General features: G+C 66.4%; 5 protein-coding genes across 18 annotated transcripts; 3 read left to right on the top strand and 2 right to left on the bottom strand.

The window, feature by feature from the left end:
- The first annotated feature begins 25 nt into the window (after positions 1 to 25).
- Positions 26 to 3,792, top strand: MAX (MYC associated factor X). Of its 2 annotated transcripts, none has more exons than XM_065685508.1 (5): positions 26 to 192; positions 410 to 436; positions 1,795 to 1,902; positions 2,567 to 2,696; positions 2,776 to 3,792. In XM_065685508.1, the coding sequence occupies exons 1-5, from the start codon at positions 157 to 159 to the stop codon at positions 2,964 to 2,966; spliced, it is 492 nt and encodes a 163-aa protein (XP_065541580.1). In that variant the 5' UTR covers positions 26 to 156; the 3' UTR covers positions 2,967 to 3,792. The 2 variants fall into 2 exon arrangements, with proteins under 2 accessions (XP_065541580.1, XP_065541581.1); XM_065685509.1 differs by having other exon boundaries at positions 30 to 192; positions 2,573 to 2,696.
- FNTB (farnesyltransferase, CAAX box, subunit beta) lies at positions 3,790 to 9,329 on the bottom strand. 3 transcript variants are annotated; one of them, XM_065685505.1, is made up of 12 exons: positions 9,203 to 9,329; positions 7,347 to 7,411; positions 7,179 to 7,251; positions 6,665 to 6,756; positions 6,169 to 6,315; positions 6,005 to 6,088; positions 5,828 to 5,914; positions 5,191 to 5,320; positions 4,968 to 5,100; positions 4,591 to 4,702; positions 4,381 to 4,495; positions 3,790 to 4,279 (listed from the first exon to the last, which is right to left on the bottom strand). In XM_065685505.1, exons 1-12 carry the CDS (start codon positions 9,293 to 9,295, stop codon positions 4,175 to 4,177), a joined length of 1,236 nt encoding a protein of 411 aa, XP_065541577.1. In that variant the 5' UTR covers positions 9,296 to 9,329; the 3' UTR covers positions 3,790 to 4,174. The 3 variants fall into 3 exon arrangements, with proteins under 3 accessions (XP_065541577.1, XP_065541579.1, XP_065541578.1); XM_065685507.1 differs by lacking the exon at positions 4,381 to 4,495; XM_065685506.1 differs by lacking the exon at positions 7,347 to 7,411.
- Positions 9,330 to 12,826: 3,497 nt separating this feature from the next.
- RAB15 (RAB15, member RAS oncogene family) lies at positions 12,827 to 16,138 on the top strand. 9 transcript variants are annotated; one of them, XM_065683832.1, is made up of 7 exons: positions 12,827 to 13,064; positions 13,926 to 13,986; positions 14,112 to 14,172; positions 14,281 to 14,358; positions 14,474 to 14,563; positions 15,466 to 15,633; positions 15,729 to 16,138. In XM_065683832.1, the coding sequence occupies exons 1-7, from the start codon at positions 12,941 to 12,943 to the stop codon at positions 15,882 to 15,884; spliced, it is 738 nt and encodes a 245-aa protein (XP_065539904.1). In that variant the 5' UTR covers positions 12,827 to 12,940; the 3' UTR covers positions 15,885 to 16,138. The 9 variants fall into 9 exon arrangements, with proteins under 9 accessions (XP_065539904.1, XP_065539900.1, XP_065539896.1 ...); XM_065683828.1 differs by having other exon boundaries at positions 12,841 to 13,064; positions 15,568 to 15,633; XM_065683825.1 differs by lacking the exon at positions 12,827 to 13,064 and adding an exon at positions 13,573 to 13,835.
- A 1,688-nt stretch (positions 16,139 to 17,826) lies between these two features.
- On the top strand, positions 17,827 to 18,632 carry GPX2 (glutathione peroxidase 2). The gene is made up of 2 exons (XM_065685135.1): positions 17,827 to 18,051; positions 18,221 to 18,632. The coding sequence occupies exons 1-2, from the start codon at positions 17,827 to 17,829 to the stop codon at positions 18,569 to 18,571; spliced, it is 576 nt and encodes a 191-aa protein (XP_065541207.1). The 3' UTR covers positions 18,572 to 18,632.
- Positions 18,633 to 19,854: 1,222 nt separating this feature from the next.
- Positions 19,855 to 22,316, bottom strand: CHURC1 (churchill domain containing 1). Of its 3 annotated transcripts, none has more exons than XM_065685510.1 (5): positions 22,212 to 22,316; positions 21,981 to 22,116; positions 21,068 to 21,138; positions 20,187 to 20,296; positions 19,855 to 20,062 (listed from the first exon to the last, which is right to left on the bottom strand). In XM_065685510.1, exons 1-4 carry the CDS (start codon positions 22,248 to 22,250, stop codon positions 20,204 to 20,206), a joined length of 339 nt encoding a protein of 112 aa, XP_065541582.1. In that variant the 5' UTR covers positions 22,251 to 22,316; the 3' UTR covers positions 19,855 to 20,062; positions 20,187 to 20,203. The 3 variants fall into 3 exon arrangements, with proteins under 3 accessions (XP_065541582.1, XP_065541583.1, XP_065541585.1); XM_065685511.1 differs by having other exon boundaries at positions 20,199 to 20,296; XM_065685513.1 differs by having other exon boundaries at positions 21,981 to 22,059; positions 22,212 to 22,298.
- Between the last annotated feature and the right edge of the window lie 1,091 nt (positions 22,317 to 23,407).

Genomic DNA, 23,407 nt, shown 5'->3' with positions numbered 1-23,407 from the left:
CGCCTCAGCATGGCGCTTTAACACCTTACCTCCAGCGAACTACAACCCCCATAATCCCCCGCGCCGACTGGGAAGGGGGGGTGTAGTCACGTGCTCCGCCGTCCACGCCTGCGCGCTGCGGGCTGTTGTTGTGGCGGCGCGGCCCGGCCGGTAGCGATGAGCGACAACGATGACATCGAGGTGGAGAGCGACGTGAGTCGAGCCCCGCTATCGCGACAGAGCGATAGGAACACCCCCACCCCGCCGCTATCGCTTCCCTACGGGTACCGGGAAGGGGTAGCACCGGTAACGTTTGGTTTCTCTTCCCTCTTCCTCATCGCGGCGCCGTTTCCTGGTGCCTTCCTCTTCCTCCTCTTCCTCGTCCCGTTCGTATCCACCCCCCCCCCAACCCCAAACTGGGCCCCATCAGGAGGAGCAGCCCCGGTTCCAGTCCGCGGTAAGCGCCGGGACCCGAACACGTGGGGGGGGGGGGGGTTGGAGTGCGCCTGCGCCGAGGGGGGGGTGGGGGGGTGGATTTGGGGGCGAAAGGGGTTTTTGGGGGTGTCGAATAGGGGGGGATCTGTGGGGCTGGGGTCTCCTGGGGGGGTCTGTGTAAGGGGTCCTGTGGGGCTGGGGTCCTTATGGGAATGCCCATGGGGCTGAGGGTCTTATGGGGGGGTGGAGCTGTGGGGCTGGGGTCTCCTGTGGGGCTGGGGTCATTATGGGAATGCCCATGGGGCTGGGGATCTGTGGGGCTGGGGTCTCCTGGGGGGGATCTGCGTAAGGGTTCCTGTGGGGATGGGGTCCTTATGGGAATGCCCATGGGGCTGGGGGTCTTATGGGGGGGAAGCTGTGGGGCTGGGGGTGTCCGGGGGGGGTGGGATTTATGGGGCTGGGGATGTTCTTAGGGGCTCCTTTGAGGCTTGGGGTCATCTTGAGGGGGGAAGCGGGAGGGCTGAGGCTTCTGGGGGGCACCCATGGGGCTGGGGGGGGGGTGTCTGTGGGGCTGGGGTCTCCTGGGGGGGGATCTGCATAAGGGTTCCTATGGGGCTGGGGTCCTTATGGGAATGCCCATGGGGCTGGGGGTCTTATGGGGGGGTGGAACTGGGGGGCATCTGTGTATGGGTTCCTGTGGGGCTGGGGTCCTTATGGGAATGCCCATGGGGCTGGGGGTCTTATGGGGGGGGAAGCTGTGGGGCTGGGAGGGGGCACATATGGGGTGGGGTCTTCTGGGAAGGGGGGAGCTGTGAGGTTGGGGGTCTTGGAGGAGGGAGATCCATGGGGCTGGGGTCTTCTGGGGAGGGGACACTCATGGGCAAGGGGGGCTTCTTAGGAGGGGACCTGTGGGGCTGGGCCTCATCCAGGGGGGCAACCTGTGGGGCTGGGGGTAGAAGCCCACTTCTGGGGTTGTGGATCTGGAGGGAGATGGTGCTGGTGGGGTGGGGCAGAGCTGTGTGGGGCTGGGGCCCTTGGTGTGGGGCACTGAGGTTTGGGGCTCAGGTGTCCTGTGGGGCCGGGTGTGGGGTGTAACCCATGGGGGCTGTGCCTGTTGGCGAGGGTGCCCCAGGGCTGGAGGTGGGGGGGCACTGGGGGCAGCCGGCACCTCCAAAGGCGAAACTGAAAGCAACAGGAACCGAAAGCCCCAGGAGCCGCATCCTTCCCTGCGGGTGCTGAGGCACCACCGAGGCTCTTCCCATGCATCCCGGGGGCCCCATAGGGCTGTCCCAGGGCAGGATTGGGGAGCAGAATGGATCCCCCCACCCCTCCCTGCCCCATGGTGCCACCCTCATGGTCCCTTTGTCCCCTCCATCCCAGGCTGACAAACGCGCCCATCACAACGCGCTGGAGCGCAAGCGCAGGGACCACATCAAGGACAGCTTCCACAGCCTGCGGGACTCCGTCCCCTCCCTGCAGGGAGAGAAGGTGAGTTTGGGGAGCGTGCTGGGCGCTGGGCTTCCTGCCGCCGTTCCCGAGGGCAGGAATTGCGGCCCGAGCCGTGCGGGTCCAGCCTCTGGAGGTGCCTGTGGAATCCAGGGTGTGGGGCTGCAGGGAGACCGAGTAGCTCCTAAAGGGGCTGCAGGGAACATGGAGAGGGGCTTGGGACAAGGGCCTGTAGGGACAGGCCAAGGGGAATGGCTTGAACCTGCCCGAGAGGAGACTGAGATGAGCTCTTAGGCAGAAGCTCTTCCCTGGGAGGGTGCTGAGGCGCTGGCACAGGGTGCCCAGAGAAGCTGTGGCTGCCCCATCCCTGGCAGTGCTCAAGGCCAGGTTGGACACAGGGGCTTGGAGCAAGCTGCTCCAGGGGAAGGGGTTGGGGTTGGAACCGGATGAGCTTTAAGCTCCCTTCATCCCAAACCATTCCGTGTTTCAGTTCTCAGCCTAATCCAGCACCATCGGGAGGTCACAACCATCCCTTCCCAGCCCTCACCACGGGGGTCCCAAGCCAAGAGCTCTGCTTCAGTGCCCTCGGCACCGCAACCTCCTTCCTCCCTGCCGCTGTGCTGCGGGAGGGACGGGATGGACAAAATCCCAATGGATCCTCCCTGGACTAGGTCTTTATCTCGCCTCTTGTCTTTTCCCACTATTGCAACAGGCATCCCGGGCCCAAATCCTGGACAAAGCCACAGAGTACATCCAGTACATGCGCCGGAAAAACCACACGCACCAGCAGGACATCGACGACCTCAAGCGCCAGAACGCGCTCCTGGAGCAGCAAGGTGAGGAGCCGAAGGGAATCCCGTGGGATGCGGGGTGGGATAAGGCCCGGGGGATCCACGTGGTGGCTCTGCCTTGCAGTGCGCGCGCTGGAGAAGGCCAGGTCGAGCGCTCAGCTTCAAGCCAGTTACCCCTCGACGGACAGCAACAGCCTCTACACCAACGCCAAGGGCAGCACCATCTCCGCCTTCGATGGCGGATCCGATTCCAGCTCCGACTCGGAGCCCGACGAGCCTCAGAACAGGAAGAAGCTGCGCATGGAGGCCAGTTAGGCCCCCCCCCGGGCCCCCCACTGCCCTTGGCCGTGTAAGGACTCTTTCCCTTCTCTCGTAGAGGCTCTCGGACTGCAGCTTCCCAAAGCCCATCCCGGCCCTTTCCCCGCTCTAACCGCACCGGCCCCGGGGGGGAGCCGGCCAAGCAGGGCCCCGACAGACTTGGGGGGGGGGGGGTGTGCTCCAAGGAGACATCCCCATTGCCCCCCCCGCCAGCAACCAGCGAGCCCCTCGCCCTCCTCCTTTCTGGTTTTATATGAGCATTTCTATTTATACCCGGGGACCACAGCAGTCCTGAGCTGAACGGGGAGGCTGTGCAGCCCCCCTCAATGTGTGTGTGTGTGTGTGTGTGTGCCCCCCAAAAAGGCCAGGCCCCACCGAGGGGAGCTGCTCCTGCCCCCCCATCAGACAAGCACTGGAAGGAAGTTGGGGGGGGGGGGGGGTCTCGCTATTTATTCTCTGCGTGTGCAATTCCAACTGCCCCCAATGCCTGCGGGAGCTTTGGGGGGACACACACACACAACGCCTGCACCCCCTCTTTCCACAGCACAGAGCCAGGCTGGGTGCTCTCTGTGTGCATCCTGTGCCCCCCTTCCTTTCCTCTGTCGCCCTCCCCATCGCCCTTCCCCTGTGCCATTCTCTGATCTCTAGCATCCCCTCCCTGCCCCATAGGTGCCCCCCACCCCCCCCCCCATCCCCATTTTGATGCCAATTCATTCCATGGATCTAAGGTATGTTGTACATACTGCCCAGAGTTGTCTTGCAAGTTGAGGCTTCCCTTTACTATAAGACTCTAAAGAATAAAACGGGACAAAAAAAAGCCTTATTTTAACTTCCCGGTATTCCCGGCGCACGGAAGGGACACCGGGATTGGAGCCAAGCATCACCTCCCAGCCCCAAAGCGTGGCACGGAGCAGGGGGGGCACAGCTCTGCACCCCCCCCCACCCCTGCCCGCACACAACACGGGGGCAGCTCAGCCTTGGGGCTTTATTCATTCCAAACAGCTCTGCCAACGGACCCCCCCAGGGCCGGCTCGGCTCCCAACGGGATCAGCACCGGGAATGGGCGGCAGGAGCTGGCGGCCACGGGAGCACGTTTTTGGTATTGCTAGCACCCTGAGGACCTCGCTCTGCACCAAAGCACCCGGGGCAGGGCAGTCTTGGGGTGGATGGGGCTGGGGGGGGGCAACAGGGATACCCCCCCCTCTTTACTCGGCTGCTGGCTCCAGGCTGGGCACGGGCTGCTGCAGGAAGTGCATCACCGCCCGCACCACCTTCTCCGGGGTGATGTTGTACACGGGGTGCGTGGCCTGCTGCGGGGAAGCCAGAGGAGAGGAGAAGGGGGTCAGGAGCCTGCTCGTGGTGCTGGGGTGGGGGGGCACCTGGGTGCTCAGCGGTGATGCTCAGCACCTACCAGGCGGTTCTCAGGGGTGCCCAGGACCACTTCGTGGTGCAGGTCGCCGCTGCCGAAGTGCTGCGCTATGGCCAGGCCGCTCAGGCAGTAGCACGTGTGGTAGAAATCCCGGGATCTGGCCACGGCAAAGGGGATGGTGGGGGTCCAGCGCACCAGGCACTGCCCCCCCCCCCCTCTCCCCGCCTCCCACCCCATAAGCGTGGTGCTCACTTGCCAGGCTTGTCCAGCAGCCCCCCGGCCGGGCACTGGCAGCACAGGAGGATGTATTCCTGCAGCGCCGACTGGTCGAACATCCAATGGGTCATGCTCAGGGCTGGGTCGCCTGGAAGGGAAGAAGGGAAGGTGGTGAAATCCATGGAGGGGATGCCAGGAATGTGGGAATTCCGCCCCCCCTTCCTCAGGGCTTCCTCCACACCACCAAGCCTCAAACGTCGCCCTGATGCAGCAGCTCCCACCGGACACAGGGACCCAAAATCACTGCGCTTCATTCCCTTCCCATAACACCTTCATGTCCCCATCATGTAGATGCTGTTTGGGGAGCAGAGGAAAGCAGGGACCACCCCCCCCCCCCACCAAAGCCAACTCACCCTTGGCGTGGAGGGCTCGGTGCAGCAGGGGCAGGAGCCCAGCTTGCCAGAAGGAATAGCATCCATCCACCAGCTTGTTGCAGCGGCCTTGGAAGCCGCCCTCGAAGCGCATCTGCCGGCTGGTCACCCAGTGCTGGGCAGGACAGAGCAGGATGAGGCCGGGGGGGGGGGGTACCGAACCCCCCCCCCCCATCCCGGTGAGGAAGGGGCTGGAGGTGCTCACCAGCAAGCTCCGCAGGTTCAGGAGATGCTCCTGCTTGAGGATGACCAAGGCGGCCACGCCGCAGAAGGTGTAACCGCCGTGAGCTTCCATCCCTGGCACGCCGCCGATGCCGCCCTCCCAGTTCTGGCACCTGCACGGGAAGAGAGGACAGGATGGGACCAGGATCCCAGCATAAGGAGCTGCTGCGAGGGCTGGAGCAGCTCTGCTCTGGAGCCAGGCTGGGAGAGCCGGGCTGGGGCAGCCGGGACAGGAGAAGGCTCCTGAAGGGGAGACCTGAGAGCAGCTCCAGTGCCTAAAGGGGCTGCAGGGAACCTGGAGAGGGGCCTGGGACAAGGGCCTGTAGGGCCAGGCCAAGGGGAATGGCTTGAACCTGCCCGAGGGGAGACTGAGCTGAGCTCTTAGGCAGAAGCTCTTCCCTGGGAGGGTGCTGAGGCGCTGGCACAGGGTGCCCAGAGAAGCTGTGGCTGCCCCATCCCTGGCAGTGCTCAAGGCCAGGTTGGACACAGGGGCTTGGAGCAAGCTGCTCCAGTGGAAGGGGTCCCTGCCCGGGGCAGGGCTTGGGGCTGGATGGGCTTTGAGCTCCCTGCATCCCATCCCATGATCCCATTGCCAGGCCCATCCCGTCCCCACCTCTCACCTCGCGATCCACTCGGCCGTGCCGGCGAAGAGCGCGGGGGTCAGGATGTTGGTCAGGGAGGCCACGGATGCAGCACAATAGGCGCTCCTGTGGGACACAGGATGGAGCCGGGGGGGGGGGGGTCAGGGAGGTGACCCCAGCCCCACGCTGGTACCCAGGGCAGCCCCATGCACCCACCTCACATCCACCTCGCCCCCGACGTGCATGAGGAAGGAGCCATCGGGCTGCTTCAGCGAGCGCAGGTACTGCAGCAGCTTCTTCCTGCCAGAGCCATTGTGCTGCGGGGGGGGACACACACACATGCCCTGTGCCCCCCCCCCGTACCCCATCACCATCCGTACCTGTCAATGACACCGAAGGCCTCCTCCGTGCCGATGATGCAGAGCGCGTTGACCGCAGCATAGGTGGGGGCAAGGTGGGGGTGCTGGCCCGGACCCCCCCCAAACCCCCCCTGGGGGCTCTGGCAGCGGCTCAGGAACTGGCAGACACTAAAGGAGAGGCGGCAGGGACCCATTGACGCGATGGGGACACCCCATAACACACAAGGGTCCCGTGTCCCCCATCCCCCCCCAAACTGCCCCCCCCCCCCCCATAAGGTCAAGGCTGGGGTTATCTCATCCCCCCCCCCCCCCATCACGAGGCGCTGGCACCAAGAAAGGCCCCATTGATGGTGACAAAGGGAGGAACAAAGCTCCTTTGGTGCGGGGGCAGCGGGAGCTGGCACCTCCAGCATCACATGGGGCTGCGGGATGTGGGGTGAGGGTCCCCAAGCTGCCTCCATAGGGTGGGATATGGGGGGGGGGTCCCCCCAGTTCTTGGGATGCTGCTGGTCCTTACTCAGAGGCAACCGAGTGGGGAATGGGCTCATCCAGCAGCTCCAAGCTGTGCAGGATCCAGTAGCAGAGCCAAGGGCGGCTGGCATCCAGGCACTGCGGGATAAGGGGGGGCATGGAGGATATGGGGGTGCAGGGAGCATCCGGCCTCATTCTGCTCCAGGACACCCTGCTTCCTATGCCGATGGAGCCTCAAGGAGCCCACAGGGATGCTCAGGAACTGGAGCAGCTCCCATACGGCCTCTTCCTCAGGGATTGGAGCCGTAGGATAAGGGGTGATGGGTTCCAACTGGAACCGGGGCGGATCCGCATTGGATGTAAGGATGGAATCCTTCCCTGCGAGGGTGCTGGGCACAGAGCAGCTGTGGCTGCCCCATCCCTGCGGATCACGGCCGGGTTGGATGGGGCTTGGAGCGCCCTGCTCTAATGGGAGGCGGCGGCGTTGGAAGCGGATGGGATTTAAGATCCCTTCATCCCAACCCATCCCAAACCATCCCATGGCCCAGCAGCTCCGGTACCTCATAGGCTTCAGTGAGCTGCCGGAGGCCTCTCTTCAGGTAATGGAAGTGCTTTTCCCGCTGCAGGATGAACCTGGAAGACAGGAGGCAGGGATCGGGAGCCGATGGCACCGCATCCCGGCTTCGCGGCCGCATCCCAGCGCAGGACCGGCTGCCAGCGGAACTCACGGCGGGATGCGATGGTTCGTCTTGCAGGCATCGAACACCTCCTGCACGAGGTCCTCCACCTTGGTCTGCACCCGCCAGGGAAGCGGAAACAAAGCCCACGTGAGCGCCTGCCCCATTCCCAAGGTTTTCTCCGGCACGGAGCAGGGGGAAAAGCAACGCGACCGAAGCCGCTCGATCCCGTTCTGCCTACGGGAGACTTAACCGGAGCTGCGGAGCAGCTCTGAGCCGGGATTGGAAGGGAATCCCGCTCGGCACGGGCCGCTTTCCCAAGACGGAGCTGGGCTCGTCCCCATGGAAAACCCGGGATTTGGGATGCTGCTTCCGAGCCCACTCGAACGCCCGGCATCGGGGCTGTCCCAAAGCGGGATAATCCCTATGGAAAACACCAGGGGGAGGACAGGCAGCACCAGACCCCCCCCCACCCCACTGCCATCCATGGGCACCGGGTGCTGGCGGGCCGGGACGAGCGGGAATGCCGCGCGGATTGGGAAACACAGCCCTGCCTTTTGCACCGCTGCGGCCCATCCCGGCGCCGGGACCTGGGTCAGATCCACGCGGAGCAGAGGGAGCTCCCCCGCCCACCCCGAGCTGGGAGTGGGGGACACGTCACAGCCCCCAGGGGTGCCCCGGCTGCTGCCAGGGGGAGGAAGTGGGGCAGGGAGCACCCAGCCCCATGGCGCCCATAGCCCGGCCCCATAGCACCCTCAGGGCAAGCTTCACAGCACTCCATAGCCCAGCCCAACAGCAGCCAGCCCCACAGCACCCTCAAAGCCAGCCCCAGGGCACCATGACCCTACAGCACCCATAGCCCGGCCCCACAGCACCCTCAGATCCAGCCGCACGGCCCAGCCTTACAGCACCCTCAGGGCCAGCCCCATAGCACCCCATAGCCGGGCCTTGAAGCAGCCTGGTGGCATCAGGGACAACCTCAGGGCAGCTTCAAAGCCGGCCCCATGGCACCCATAGCCCAGCCCCACAGCACTCTCAAGGCCAGCCCCAGGGCACCCATAGCTCAGCCCCAGAGCAGCCCAGCACCCTCAGAGCCAGCCCCACGGCATCCCAGAGTCCGGCCACAGAGCACCCCATAGCCTGGCCCTATGACAGCCCCAGGGCCAGCTCTATGGCACCCATAGCCCATGGCACCAATAGCCCAGCCCCATAGAGCCCAATGGCCCAGCCCCATGGCACCCACAGCCCATGGCACCCATGGCACCAATAGCCCAGTCCCATGGCACCCATAGCCCAGCCCTATGGCACCCATAGCCCATGGCACCGATAGCCCAGCCCTATAACACCCAATGGCCCAGCCCCATGGCACCCATAGCCCATGGCACCCATAGCTCAGCCCCAAGGCACCCATAGGCCATGCCACCCCCAGCCCAGCCCGATGGCACCCCCAGCCCAGCCCGATGGCACCCCCAGCCCAGCCCCACGGCACCCATAGCCCAGCCCCACGGCACCCCCAGCCCGGCCCCACGGCACCCCCAGCCCAGCCCAGCCCCATAGCACCCAATGGCCCAGCCCCATGGCACCCATAGCCCATGGCACCCCCAGCCCAGCCCAGCCCCATGGCACCCATAGCCCATGGCACCCCCAGCCCAGCCCCATGGCACCCACAGCCCACGGCACCCCCAGCCCAGCCCCATGGCACCCATAGCCCATGGCACCCATAGCCCACGGCTCCCCCTGCCCAGCCCCACGGCACCCCCAGCCCAGCCCAGCCCCATAGCACCCAATGGCCCAGCCCCATGGCACCCATAGCCCATGGCACCCATAGCCCACGGCACCCCCAGCCCAGCCCAGCCCCATGGCACCCAACGGCCCGGCCCCACGGCTCCCGTGCCCCCGCCGCGCACCTGCTCGGCGGAGGTCGCTGTCCGGACGCCATCGTCCCGCAGCCGCCGCCGGCCGCCGGGGGAGCCGCGCGGGGCCGGGCCCGCTCCCGCCATGCTGCGGGCGGGGACACGTGACCCCGCCCCGCGCCCCTCCCCGCCGCGCCGCCGCGCCCTGTGACGTCACCGCATTCCCGCTCGCAGCGGTCCCGGCGCGCGCCCGGGGCGCCCTGGGCCGGGCGGGGGCCGCGCCTCGAGCCGGGAGCGCCGCGGGCGCGGGGCCGCACCCACCCGCAGCGCGGCGCGGCCAGCGCGGGCCGGAGGCTGTGAGCCCCGCACCCAGCACCCAGCACCCAGCACCCAACCTGCACCCAGCACCCAGCACCCAACCTGCACCCAGCACCCAGCACCCAGCACTGCACCCAGCACCCAACCTGCACCCAGCACCCAGCACCCTGCACCCATCACTGCACCCAGCACCCAGCACCCAACCTGCACCCAGCACCCAGCACCCAGCACTGCACCCAGCACCCAACCTGCACCCAGCACCCAGCACCCTGCACCCATCACTGCACCCAGCACCCAGCACCCAACCTGCACCCAGCACCAGCACCCAGCACTGCACCCAGCACCCAACCTGCACCCAGCACCCAGCACCCTGCACCCATCACTGCACCCAGCACCCAGCACCCAACCTGCACCCAGCACCCAACCTGCACCCAGCACTGCACCCAGCACCCAGCACCCAACCTGCACCCAGCACTGCACCCAGCACCCAGCACCCAGCACCCAACCTGCACCCAGCGCCCAGCACTGCACCCCAGCACCCAGCACTGCACCCAGCACCCAGCACCCAACCTGCACCCAGTACTGCACCCAGCACCCAGCACTGCACCCAGCACCCAGCACCTAGCACTGCACCCCAGCACCCAGCACTGCACCCAGCACCCAGCACTGCACCCGACACTGCACCCCACTACACAGCACCCATCATTGCACCCAGCACCCAACACTGCACACCAGTACCCAGCACCCAGCACTGCACCCAGCACCCAGCACTGCACACCAGTACCCAGCACCCAGCGCTGCACCCACCACAATACCCATCACCATACCCCAGTACTCAACACCCACCACTGCACCCAGGACCCAAAACTGCACCTAACATCCAACACTGCACCAATCACTGCACCCAGCACCCAGCACCCAGCACTGCACCATCACTGCACCCCAGCACCCAGCACTGCACCCAGCACCCAGCATTGCACCCAACCTGCATCCGGCACCCAACACTGTACCCAACATCCAGTACTGCACCCAGGACCCAAAACTGCACCCAACATCCAATGCTGCACCCATCGTTGCACCCATCACTGCACCCCAACACCCATCAATGCACCCAACACCCATCCTGCACCCAGCACCCGTCCTGCATCCAGCACTCATCCTGCACCCAGCACTGCCCCCAGCACCCATGCTGCACCCAAAACCCATCCTGCATCCATCACCCATCCTGCACCCAGCACCCATCGTGCACCCAGCACCCATCCTGCACCCAGCACCCATCACTGCACCCTTCACTGCACCCAGGACCCAAAACTGCACCCAACATCCAATGCTGCACCCACTGTTGCACCCATCACTGCACCCCAACACCCATCAATGCACCCAACACCCATCAATGCACCCATCACTGCACCCAGGACCCAAAACTGCACCCAACATCCAATGCTGCACCCACTGTTGCACCCATCACTGCACCCCAACACCCATCAATGCACCCAACACCCATCACTGCACCCATCACTGCACCCAGGACCCAAAACTGCACCCAACATCCAATGCTGCACCCACCGTTGCACCCATCACTGCACCCCAACACCCATCAATGCACCCATCACTGCACCCAACATCCATCACTGCACCCCAACACCCATCCTGCACCCAACATCCAGCACTGCACCCAGCACCCATCCTGCATCCAGCACCCATCCCGCACTCAGCACCCATCCTACACCCAACACCCATCCTGCACCCAGCACCCATCCTGCGCCCAACACCCATCACTGCACCCAGCACCCATCACTGCACCCAACATCCATCACTGCACCCAGCACCCATCCCGCACCCAGCACCCGACACCCCACCCAACACTGCATCCCCGCACCCAAAGCCGCACCCAGCACCCACCACTGCCCCCCAGTACCGCTGCAGCCCCCCCGCTGCTCCTTGTGTCCTGGGGCCATCCCGGTGCCCCCGGTGCCGCCCCTGTCCCCCCCCGGTCCCTCCGCGGCTCTCCCCGGTGCAGCCCCGTGGGTCACCCCCTGCTCCCGCTGCACCCCCGGCCCTTCCCCTTTGTCTCCCCTTGCTCCCTGGGTGCTGAACCCAGGACAGGGGGGTCCTGGGGGGTCCCCGATTCCCCCCCCCCACATTCCCCCTTGCACCCCTAAGTTCCCCCCCCCGGTGCCCCACAGCATCCCCGGTGTCCTTCCTGCTGACCCCCGGGCATCTCCCGGTGCGTCCCCTCCTGCCTCCCTGCGCATCCCCCGTGTGCCCCTTGGTGCCCCGGAGCATCCCTGGTGCTCCCTCCCCTGCATCCCGGTCCACCCCCGGTACCCCCCTCCCAGACCATTCCCGGTGTCCCTCCCGGTGTATCCCTCGTCCCCTCCCCATGTTCTTCCCCCCGCATCCCCCGGGATTCCCGATGCTCTCGCGGTGCATCCCCGGCATCCCCCTCCCGGTACCCCAGGCCATCCCCTGTGTATGCCCCGGTCCATTCCCACTGTCTCTCCCCCCCATTTCCCAAAGCATCTCCCGGTGCATCCCCGGTGCCCCTGGATCCCCGGGTTTCCCACCTCGCTCCCCACAGCATCCCCCCGTGGGGGCCACCCACGGTGCATCCCCGGTGTCCCCTCCCCTGCATCCCCCCCGGTCCATTCCCCCCGTTCCCTAAAGCATCCCCCGGTGCATCCCTGCTGCTCCCTGCCCTGCATCCCCCGGTTCCCCCGCTGGTCTGGCCCCCGGTGTCCCCCCGGTCCACCCCCAGTATCGCTCCCCCCGTTCTCCAAAGCATTCCCCGGTCCATCGCCGGTGCTTTCCCCCCATCATTCCCCACTCCATTCCCAGGGTTCCCCCGGTCCATTCCCGCTGTTTCCCCCCATCATTCCCCACACCACCCCCGGTGCTTTCTCTTCTACACCCCCCGGTCCCTCCCCAGTGTCACTCCCCATTCCCCAGCGCATCCCCCGGTGCATCCCTGGTGCTCCCTCCCCTGCATCCCCCTGTTTTCCCGCTGTGTTTTCCTGCTTCATCCACTGCATCCTCCTCTCCATCCCTGCATCCCCTGCTCCATCCCCGCTCCATCCCTGCATCCCTCGGTCCATCCCCGCTCCATCCCTGCATCCCCTGCTCCATCCCCGCTCCATCCCTGCATCCCCTGCTCCATCTCCGCTCCATCCCTGCATCCCCCGCTCCATCCCTGCATCCCCTGGTCCATCCCCGCTCCATCCCTGCATCCCCCGCTCCATCCCTGCATCCCCTGGACCATCTCCGGTCCATCCCCTGGTCCATCCCCGCTCCATCCCCTGCATCCCCCCTCTCCATCCCCGCTCCATCCCCGCTGTCTCCCCCCACATCCCCCCTTGCACCCGCCCCCAGCCCTCGCCCCGCCCCGGTGCCAGCCCGGCGCGGTGGCGGTGGCGGCGGCGCAGCGCTCCCGGCCCCGGTACCGGCGGCGGCGGCCCCGGTGCGGCCCGGTTGGCCATGGCCAAGCAGTACGACGTGTTGTTCCGGCTGCTGCTGCTGGGCGACTCGGGCGTGGGCAAGACCTGCCTGCTCTGCCGCTTCACCGACAACCAGTTCCACCCCGCGCACATCTCCACCATCGGTACCGGCCGCACCGGCAACGGCGACCGGACAGAGCGGGCGGCGGCACCGGGGAAGCGGGAGCAATGGAACCGGGGAAGGGGGGAACGGGAACCGGGTTGAAGAGGGAAGCCGTGAGGCACCGGGGAACCGGGAGCAGCGGGGAGATGGGGAAGCGGGGAGCCAAGGCACCGGGGAACGGGAAACCGGGGGATCCGGGAAGCAGCGGCACCGGGGAACCGGGAGCGATGGAAGGGACGTGGCGCTAGGGAACGGGGAACCGGGGAGCCAGGAGCATCGGGGAACCGGGAGCGCTGGGGAGCCAAGAGAATGGGGAACCGGGAGCACCGGGCAACGGGGGAGCCAAGGCACCGGGGAACGGGAACGGGGGCACCGGGGAACCAGGAGCATCGGGAAACCGGGAGCACTGGGGAGCCAAGGCACGGGGGAGCCGGGGAGCTGCGGGCCTGGGGACCCGGGAGCCCCGGGAGCCAAGGCACCAGGGAACGGGAGCCCGCGGGCACCGGGAGCAGCGGGGAACGGGAAAGCCGTGGGCACCGGGGCTGTCCCGGGAGCACAGCGGGGGATGCAGGGGAGGAAGCACCGGGAAACCGTGGACACCGGGAGCGCTGGGGACCCGCGGCACCGGGGAACGTGGAGATGGGGGCACCGGGAGCGCCCACCGCGGCCGGGCCCGGCTGTGGGGCCGGGCTGGGCACGGGGGAGCTCCGGGACCCGGTTTGGCTTCACAACGGGGCCTGGAGAGGGACGAGGACGGGGTGGGAGGAGCAGGGTAGGGGGACCCCGGTGCCGGTAGCCCCCGGTGTGTGTGTGGGGACCCCGAGACACCCCATAACCCCCCCCCACCCCGACCCCATCGCAGGCGTTGACTTCAAGATGAAGACCATCGAGGTGGACGGCATCAAGGTGCGGATACAGATCTGGTGAGTGCCGGGGGGGCTGAGCCCCGCTCCTACCCCCTCAAAGTGGGGCGGGGGGGGGGGGGGGCTGAGGCCTGGGCCCAGCTCATGCCATGGGTGCTGGGGCTGAGCTCTTGCCCCCGGTGCAGGGACACGGCAGGGCAGGAGCGGTACCAGACCATCACCAAGCAGTACTACCGGCGGGCACAGGTACGGCGAGGGGGGGACTCCTGGAGCACGGGAGAGGGGAAACTGAGGCACGGGGGGGGGGGGGGGGTGTTAAATGGCCGCATCCCCCCCCCCCCCGTTATTCCATAGGGCATCTTCCTGGTGTACGACATCAGCAGCGAGCGCTCCTACCAGCACATTGTGAAGTGGGCCAGCGACGTGGATGAGGTCTGGAGGGGGGGGGGGGGGGGGATGTAAAGACCTGGGGGGGGGGGGGGGGGGGGGGGGGTCCCCTTGATGTAGTGGGGGGTCCTCACGCTGTTTCCCCCCCCCCCCCCCTCAGTACGCCCCCGATGGTGTCCAGAAGATCCTCATTGGGAACAAGGCGGACGAGGAGCACAAGAGGCAAGTGGCCAAAGAGCAAGGGCTGCAGGTGAGCGGGGGCTGCGGGGCCCCCCCTGCGCCCCGGCATGGACGGAGTCCCCCTGCATCCACAGGGAGCCCAGCAGCCCTCCTGCAGCCCTATGCGTGTCCAGACCCCCCCCCCAGCATGACCAGGGACCCCCCCCCCAGTGCCTGCACACCCCCAGGGCTGCCCTGACACCTCCCTGTGTGCCCCCCCAGTGTGACCCCAAATCCCCCCCTGTGCCCCGACATGGACTGAGCCCCCCCCGTACTCCATAGGGACCCCAATAACCCCCCTGCACCCCTATTTGTGTAAAGTGTCCCCCCCCATCACATCCAGGGACCCCCCCCCAGTGCCTGCACACCCCTAAGGCTGCTCCGACACCAACCTGTGTGCCCCCCCAGTGTGACCCCAAATCCCCCCCTGCACCCCAACATGGACTGACCCCCCCTGTACTCCATAGGGACCCCAATAACCCCCCTGCACCCCTATTTGTGTAAAGCCCCCCCCTCCATCACATCCAGAGACCCCCCCCAGCATGACCAGGGACACCCCCCCCAGTGCCTGCACACCCCTAGGGCTGCTCCGACACCTCCCCGTGTGTCCCCCCACAGTGTAACCCCAAATCTCCCCCACGCACCCCAACATGGACAGAGCCCCCTATGAGCCCCCCCTGTACTCCATAGGGACCCCAATAACCCCCCTGCACCCCTATTTGTGTCCATTCCCCCCTCTCCAGCATGACCAGACCCCCCCCAATCATACCCAGGGACCCCCCCCCCCAGTGCCTGTGCACCCCCAGGACCCCTCTTACACCTCCCTGTCCCCCCCCCATAACCCCAACCACCCCCCCGCACCCCAACATAGCCCCTGCACCCCCAAAGCACCCAGACCCCCCCCCCCAAGTCCCCCTTGCTCCCATTGCCCAGCCCCGGTGGGTGCCCCTATTGCAGCCCCCCCATGTGCCTGGGGGGGGGACGGACACGGGGGGGCACTGGGGGTGCTGGTGCCCCCCAACCCCTCGCCTGCAGCTGGCCAGGGAGTACGGGATGGATTTCTATGAGACCAGCGCCTGCAGCAACCTCAACATCAAGGAGGTATTGGGGGGGGGGGGGGGATGGATGGGGGGGTCAATAAAAGGGGGTTCAGGGGGGGTCCCCCAGGCTCACACCCCCCCCCCCCCCGTTCGCAGTCCTTCACGCGGCTGACGGAGCTGGTGCTGCAGGCGCATCGCAAGGAGCTGGAGGGGCTGCGGGCCCCCCCCCGCACCCCCACTTTGGCCCGCTTAGAGGAGGACGAGCAGCAGCCCCTGTGCAGCGAGGACACCCCCAAAACCTGCTGGTGTTGAAGCAGGGACCCCCCCATGGACCCCTCTTTGGATCCCCCCCATCCCTGGGCTGTGCTGGGGGGGGTGACACACACCCCGCGTGGCTGCGGGATGGGGCAGCCCCATGGAGGGGGGGTGATGGGGACAGACGAGATGGGGTGAGCCCAGGCAGCGCCCATGGTGGGTGGGGGGTGATGGGTGCTGCTGCCCCCCTATGCCCATGGACCCCCCCCCCCCCCCGTTTTACACATACAATAAAGGTGATGCTGGAGGTGCCCGGGGCTCGGTGCTGCTGGAGGGGGGGGGGTGTCCATGGGGCCCGGGGTGGGGGGGGTCCATGGGTGGCTGTGCCCCACTGGAGCCCCCGGCACCGTGCATGGGGCAGCGCCGGGGCACAGCAACACGAGCGGGTATCAATAATTGAGGCTGTGCCGGGGCTGCCGCGGCGGTGTCCCCTTTCCAGGCCAGGGCAGGGCATGGGGACGTGGGTGCTGGGTCCATGGGTGCTGTGCTCATGGGGTGCTGGGTCCATGGGGTGCTGTGCCCATGGGGATGCTGTGTCCATGGGGTGCTGTGTCCATGGGGTGCTGTGCTCATGGGGTGCTGTGTCCATGGGTGCTGGGTCTATGGGCGCTGGGTCCATGGGTGCTGTGTTCATGGGGTGCTGGGTCCATGGGGATGCTGTGCTCAGGGGGTGCTGTGCTCATGGGGTGCTGTGGCCATGGGGATCCTGTGCTCATGGGGTGCTATGGCCATGGGGATCCTGTGCTCATGGGGTGCTGTGGCCATGGGATACTGTGCTCATGGGGTGCTGTGCCCATGGGTGCTGGGTCCATGGGGTGCTGTGTCCATGGGGTGCTGTGCTCATGGAGTGCTGTGGCCATGGGGTGCTGTGTCCATGGGTGCTGTGCTCATGGGGTGCTGTGTCCATGGGGATGCTGTGCTCATGGGGTGCTGTGTCCATGGGGGTGCTGTGGCCATGGGGTGCTGTGCCCATCACCACTGCCGGCTCAGTCCCAGCTGTGGGAGCATCCCCACAGGGATGCAGGAGCCGGCCCTGGCACGGACGGGGATGTCGTTGTCAGAGAGCTCGGTGATGGGCACTGGGATGGGTGGGCAGCAGGATGATGGTTGGCATTGGATCCTGGTGGGCATCGGCATGGATGGGCACTGGGATGGTGATGGGCACTGGGATCCTGGTGGGCATCCGCATGGATGGGCACTGGGATCCTGGTGGGCACTGGGCTGGTGACGGGCAGTGAGATGGGTCGGCAGCAGGATGATGACTGGCATTGGATGGTGGTGAGCATTGGAATGGATGGACACTGGGATCCTGGTGAGCACTGGGATGGCGGTGGGCACTGGTATGGGTGGGCATCGGCACAGATGGGCACTGGGATGGCGATGGGCACTGGGATGGGTGGGCATTGGCATGAACGGGCGCTGGGCTGGTGATGGGCACCAAGGTGGTGATGGGCACCAGGATGATGCTGGGCTCAATGCAGATCAGCGCCAGGGTGAACACTGGCCCTGGGACCAGTGGGCACCAGCCCTAGTGGGCAGGCAGCAGGCACCGGCATGGCAAACACCGGCAGCCCACAGGCGATGCCAAGGCAGCCTTGGGGTGGCACCCACACCGCGCCCCCCATTCCCCATCCCATGTGGGTCTGAGTCACCCCCTCTCCACCCCACACCCCCCCACCTCCCGGAATCCCGTTACATCCCGCCTCCCCCGGCTCTTCCCACCCCGTGGGCCCGGGGAACAGCATCCGCGCCATCAATTATTGAGCTGGGTTGGAGCGTCCATGGCCCTGGCCCCGCGCCACCGCTCCCTCCCCGCGCCAGGGGGGACGGCTCCGGTTTCCAGCGGGACAGCTCCGGATCGGGCCCATCACGTGGGCACCGGGAAGCCCTTAAGGCTGCCTGCGGCCGCGGGGCAAGGCAAGGCAGCAGCACCGCAGCCATGAGCATCCCCATCGCCAAGTCCTTCTACGACCTCAGCGCCACCTCCTTGCAGGGCGAGAGGGTGGACTTCAACGTGTTCCGGGGCCGCGTGGTCCTCATCGAGAACGTGGCATCGCTCTGAGGCTCCACGGTGCGGGATTACACCCAGCTCAACCAGCTGCAGGCCCGCTACCCGCGGCGGCTGGTGGTGCTGGGCTTCCCCTGCAACCAGTTCGGCTTCCAGGTAAGCGCCGGGAGCCGTGGGCTGGGTTGGGAGGGAGCGTGATGCTCCTCCGGTTCCATGGGCACGGATGCTTTCCGCTCGACCCCGTCGCTCCAAGCACCGCCCGACACCGTTGGCGCATCCCCAGCTCCATAGGGAAGCGTTCTCCTGCCGGAATTCCTCCTTCCAGGAGAACGGCACCAACGAGGAGATCCTCAGCATCCTGAAGCACGTGCGGCCGGGGGGCGGCTTCGAGCCCAACTTCACCCTGTTCCAGAAGTGCCAGGTGAACGGCGCCGACACGCACCCCGTCTTCGCCTACCTGAAGCTCCATCTCCCTGCTCCGGCCGACGAGGCAGGGACCCTGATGGCGGAGCCGCGCTTCCTGGCCTGGAGCCCCGTCCGGCGCTCCGACATCTCCTGGAACTTCGAGAAGTTCCTGGTGGGACCCGAAGGGGAACCGTTCCGGCGCTACAGCCCCCGCACGGCCACGGCGCAGCTGGAGCCCGACATCCAGCGCCTCCTCAAGCTGGCCAAATAGATCCCGCATCCCATCCGGCGGGATGCTCCCGGCTCTCCGCAGGGTGACGGTCCCCTCCGCAACGGCCACGGGGAGGGGGCTGGATGGGGGCAGAGAGCGGGAGGCACCGGGGTGCTGCGGGGGGGTGGCAATAAAGGAGGAGGGAGCGAACCCCAAAGTGTGCGTGGTCTGGGGGGGGGGGGGGGGGGCTACGGGGGCGGGGGGAGCAGGAGGAAAAGGCCCTGGATGCTGGATGCGGTGGTGGATGGAGCCGTGCCCGGCTCGCTGCGGGTGTCATTGGGTGCCAAGGGCAGCGCTGTCACCCCAGGGACCGATTTTGGGTGTCACTGGGTGCCAAGGGCAGCATCACACCCCAGGGACTGATTTTGGGTGTCATTGGGTACCAAACGCACCATTGCACCCCAGGGACTGATTTTGGGTGTTACTGGGTGCCAAGGGCAGCACTGTAACCCCCAGGGAGTGATTTTGGGTGTCACTGGGTGCCAAGGGCAGCATCGCACCCCAGGGAGTGATTTTGGGTGTCACGGGCAGCATCGCACCCCAGGGACTGATATTGGGTGTCACTGGGTGCCAAGGGCAGCACTGTCACCCCCACGGAGTGATTTTGGGTGTCATTGGGTGCCAAGGGCACCACTGCACCCCAAGGACTGATATTGGGTGTCACTGGGTGCCAAGGGCAGCACTGTCACCCCCACGGAGTGATTTTGGGTGTCATTGGGTGCCAAGGGCAGCACTGTCACCCCCAGGGAGTGATTTTGGGTGCCACTGGGTGCCAAGGGCAGGATCACACCCCAGGGACTGATTTTGGGTGTCACTGGGAGCCAAGGGCAGCACTGTCACCCCCACAGAGTGATTTTGGGTGTCACTGGGTGCCAAGGGCACCACTGCACCCCAAGGACTGATATTGGGTGTCACTGGGTGCCAAGGGCACCACTGCACCCCAAGGACTGATATTGGGTGTCACTGGGTGCCAAGGGCAGCACTGTCACCCCCATGGAGTAATTTTGGGTGTCACTGGGTGCCAAGGGCACCACTGCACCCCAGTGAGTGATTTTGGGGTGTCATTAGGTGACACAACCCAGAGAAACAGGCCCTGGGGGGTGCAGTGATCCCAAAGGATCCCATGTAGCTTCTAAGCAGGGTTTGGGAGAGTAGGATAGGTGCTGAGGTGCTGGGAAGGGCTGGATCCACTAAGGGGGAAGGAATTCCACAGCCTCACAGGAAGGAAAAGCCCCCCCAATCCCTTCCTTGCCCCGCAAGCAGCTATGGGGAGCCCATGGGGGTGAAGGCTGTAACACGTCACATTTATTGCCCCACACATGTGGGTTCCTGAGGTGGGGTGAGCATCCTTTGGGACCGCTTTTTGGGGTGACAACACGCTGGGGCCCCCTTCGTGCCTTCAGCACATGGGGGGCTCAGGCTGTGGTGCTCCTGCCTGTTCCTGGAGCTGGGATGTGCGCATGGGAGCATCTGGCAACCACTATATCCAGGCTGGAAGGTTGGAGAAGAGAATCAGGTAAAGGAGCACGTTATCCATCGGGATCCCAGTGCCAGGGATCTCCCGGTGCCGATGGGGAGTGGGAAGGGAGACCCTGGGACACGCAGGGATTCATACTGGGATCCAAACCGGCTTCAGAAGAGCGGAGTCATCTGCCTGGGGTCATCAGGGAGGATGCTGATGGAGTCCTCAGCCCGGCCACAGAGCAGGCACAGCATCGTGTATTCCTGGTGGGACAGAGAGGGATGAGCGCAGGAGGGTGTATTCCCGGTGGGATAGAGAGGGATGAGCGCAGGAGGGTGTATTCCTGGTGGGACACAGAGGGATGAGTGCAGGAGGGTGTATTCCTGGTGGGATAGAGAGGGATGAGCGCAGGAGGGTGTATTCCTGGTGGGATAGAGAGGGATGAGCGCAGGAGGGTGTATTCCCGGTGGGATAGAGAGGGATGAGCGCAGGAGGGTGTATTCCTGGTGGGACACAGAGGGATGAGTGCAGGAGGGTGTATTCCCGGTGGGATAGAGAGGGATGAGCGCAGGAGGGTGTATTCCTGGTGGGACACAGAGGGATGAGCGCAGGAGGGTTTATTCCTGGTGGGACACAGAGGGGGGCTGCCACAGCAGCTCCGCTGCTCTCCTGCCGCAGGAAACCCAAGCCAGCGCCATCACCCGATCCCCGATCGCAATCGGATCCGCCGGGATCTTGTTCCCAGCTCCCCCCAGCCCATTTTCCAGCCTTCAGCTGCTGCCTAGGAAATGTGCCAGGGCGGAGGCGGGTAGAGCCATGCTTTGCCGCACCGACATTCCCACTGGGCTGCACTGGGAGGCACGAGGTGAGCTGGGAAGCAGGGACGAGTGCCAGCGGCGCTCCAGGGAGCCGCAAGCACAGGGATGGCTTCCGGAAGCACAGGGAAAGCCTGGACCACCACCACAGGGGCTCGCACGGGGGTGTCCCCAGAGCTGGGGGGGGGGGGGGGGCACAAAGCGGGGTCCTGGGGGTACCTGGTAGTCGTCCACCACGCTGAAGGTGTACTCATGGCGCGCAATGAGGTGGTGGCAGCTCCTGCACAGGTCTGGGGAGCGGGAGGACACCGGGATAACGGGATGCGGCTGCTCCCACCCCAATGCCCTCAGCCCCTTGGGGACAAAGGGGTGCCCCCCCCCTAGTGTCCAGGAGCATCCACACCCCTCAATCCCCCCCCAGCACCTAAACCCCTTCCCAGCCATCAGCTCCCTGGCACCCCCCAAGCCCCAACCTTGAGATCCCCACTCAAGCATCACTTCCCCAGCCCATGACCCCCCCCCAAAAGCATCACCCCCACCCCAAGGGTACCCCCCCCCCCAGCATCGGACCCCAAATGAACCCTCCCTCAGCTCCATAGGCCTTAAACTGCCCCCTCCGAGCCCAAAACCCCAAAGGTTTCCCACATCCCCAGACCCTAAAGGCCCCCCACCGGCCCCAAAGGTCCCCTCAAGCCCCAAACCCCAAAGGTCCCCCCAGAGCCTGAGACCCCAAAGGCCCCCCCCCCCGGGGCCCAAACCCCAAAGGTCCCCCTTATCCCTAAAGGCCTCCATAGCCCCAAAGGCCCCCATAGCCTCAGAGGCCCCCCATAGCCCCAAAGGCCCCCCATAGCCCTAAAAGGCCTCCTCCAACCTCAGACCCCAAAGGATCCCCCCCATCCCCAAAGGCCCCCTCAGCCCCAAAGCCCCCCCATAGCCCCAAAGCCCCCCCATAGCCCCAAAGCCCCCCCTCAGCCCCAAAGCCCCCCCCATAGCCCCAAAACCCCCCCTAGCCCCAAAGCCCCCCCTCAGCCCCAAAGGCCCCCATAGCCCCAAAAGCCCCCCATAGCCCCAAAGGCCCCCATAGCCCCCCCACGGCCTCAGAGCCCGAAGGGCCCCCCCCGTCCCCGCTCACGGTCGTAGGTGACGATCTCCTCCCCGCCGTGCAGCCCGGCCGCGCGGTTGCTCAGCAGCACCAGGTCCCGGCGGCCGCACTGCGCGCACCCCACGAAGTTGAGCAGGAAGGAGCCGCCCTCCAGGCAGGTGGTGCCCTGCGGCGGCGGCACCGGCACACGGTCGGTACCGGCACCGGGGTCACCCCGGCCCAGGTCCGGTCCGGTCCGGCCCGGCAGGGCCCCGGCCTTACCCGCTCCGGGTACTCGGTGCCCACACAGCCGCCGCACATCCCGCCGCAGCTCTCGCGAGACTTCCGCTGAGGGGCGGGGCTTAGCCCAAAGGGGCGTGGTGAACACTGCTAACCCCGCCTACAAGACGGGGTTTGAGTGTGCCCATATATGGGCGGGGTTTGTGTGTGAATGGGCGGGGTTTGTGAATGGATTGGGCGTGGTTTACGGATGGAGGCGTGGTTTTAGGATGGAGGCGTGGTTTATGGACGGAGGCGTGGTTTATGGATGGAGGCGTGGTTTGAGGATGGAGGCGTGGTTTCTGGATGGAGGCGTGGCCAAGCCATAGCCCCCTCCCCGTCAGCCGGGCGGTAGCACAGGACTGGGACCCCCGGACCCCCCCAACCGGAGCCGGCCCCAGCGGGGTGCCGTCCCCCCCCCCGGTGCATGGGCAGCCAGCGCTGGGCTGCGGGGCCCTGGGGCCGTTGGCCGGGGGCACTCCGTGGGGCTGGCTGGGGGCAAGCGGGGCTGGTGGTGGAGGGCAGGGCCCGTTGGGGGTCACCTGAGCGCTTTGGGGATGCTCGGCAGCGCCTGTGGAGTGGCCGGGGCTACCTGAGGGAGCCCCAGGGCCAGTGGGGGACCCTCAGGACTGGATGGGGGTGCCTGGGGTCAGCGAGGGTACCCCCAAGACCAAGAGCACCCAGGGCTACTGAGCTACACCTAGGGCTAGCAAGGAATCTCTGGGACCAGCTACGGGAGCCCCAGGGCTGGTGGGAGACACCCAGGGCTAGTGGGGGGTGCCTGGGGACTACCTGGGTGACCCCCATGGGTAGCCAGCAGTGCCCGGGGCCAGGCAGAGCTGCTCGGGTCGAGCTGGGGGCCACCTGAGCTGATAACGGTGGACACTCAGGGCTAGCGAGGGTACCCCTGGGGCCAGCTGGGGGAGCTCTGGGACCAGCTGAGAGCCTCCCAGAGGTGGCCAGGAGTGCCTGGGGCAAGCTGGGGTGTACTTGGGACCAGCTGGGGGACAAGCTGGGGTAATGGGGGCTCCCCAGGGCTAGCGCCGGGGGGGGGGGGGGGGCGCGGTGCTTGGGACTCAGGGCTGGCCAGGGCTAGCTGAGGGGTGCCTGGGACTGAGTGAGCCCCATGGCTAGCCAGCAGTGCCCTAGGGCTAGTGGGGGAACCCTAGGGCTAGCTGAGGAAGTGCTGGGACTCGCTA

The sequence above is a fragment of the Lathamus discolor genome, chromosome 6 (genome assembly GCF_037157495.1).
Source record: "Lathamus discolor isolate bLatDis1 chromosome 6, bLatDis1.hap1, whole genome shotgun sequence".
NCBI classification, from domain to species: Eukaryota; Metazoa; Chordata; class Aves; order Psittaciformes; family Psittacidae; genus Lathamus; species Lathamus discolor.
The sequence above is the reverse complement of the archived record's forward strand: the minus strand, read 5'-3'. Positions and strand labels throughout refer to the sequence as shown.

Coding starts and splice junctions, on each gene's coding strand:
- MAX (XM_065685508.1), top strand. CDS start 157: ATGAGCGACAACGATGACATCGAGGTGGAGAGCGAC. Junction 437..1,794: donor AGCCCCGGTTCCAGTCCGCG/GTAAGCGCCGGG, acceptor CCTCCATCCCAG/GCTGACAAACGCGCCCATCA. Junction 2,697..2,775: donor CGCGCTCCTGGAGCAGCAAG/GTGAGGAGCCGA, acceptor TCTGCCTTGCAG/TGCGCGCGCTGGAGAAGGCC.
- FNTB (XM_065685505.1), bottom strand. CDS start 9,295: ATGGCGGGAGCGGGCCCGGCCCCGCGCGGCTCCCCCGGCGGCCGGCGG. Junction 6,316..6,664: donor CCCCACTCGGTTGCCTCTGA/GTAAGGACCAGC, acceptor CCTCTCCTTTAG/TGTCTGCCAGTTCCTGAGCC. Junction 4,703..4,967: donor CCGAGCCCTCCACGCCAAGG/GTGAGTTGGCTT, acceptor CTTCCCTTCCAG/GCGACCCAGCCCTGAGCATG.
- RAB15 (XM_065683823.1), top strand. CDS start 13,703: ATGGGGGCACCGGGAGCGCCCACCGCGGCCGGGCCCGGCTGTGGGGCC. Junction 13,987..14,111: donor AAGGTGCGGATACAGATCTG/GTGAGTGCCGGG, acceptor CCCCCGGTGCAG/GGACACGGCAGGGCAGGAGC. Junction 14,564..15,465: donor CCAAAGAGCAAGGGCTGCAG/GTGAGCGGGGGC, acceptor CCCATTGCCCAG/CCCCGGTGGGTGCCCCTATT.
- CHURC1 (XM_065685510.1), bottom strand. CDS start 22,250: ATGTGCGGCGGCTGTGTGGGCACCGAGTACCCGGAGCGG. Junction 22,117..22,211: donor GCACCGAGTACCCGGAGCGG/GTAAGGCCGGGG, acceptor CCGCCGCCGCAG/GGCACCACCTGCCTGGAGGG. Junction 21,139..21,980: donor GGAGATCGTCACCTACGACC/GTGAGCGGGGAC, acceptor CCCGCTCCCCAG/ACCTGTGCAGGAGCTGCCAC.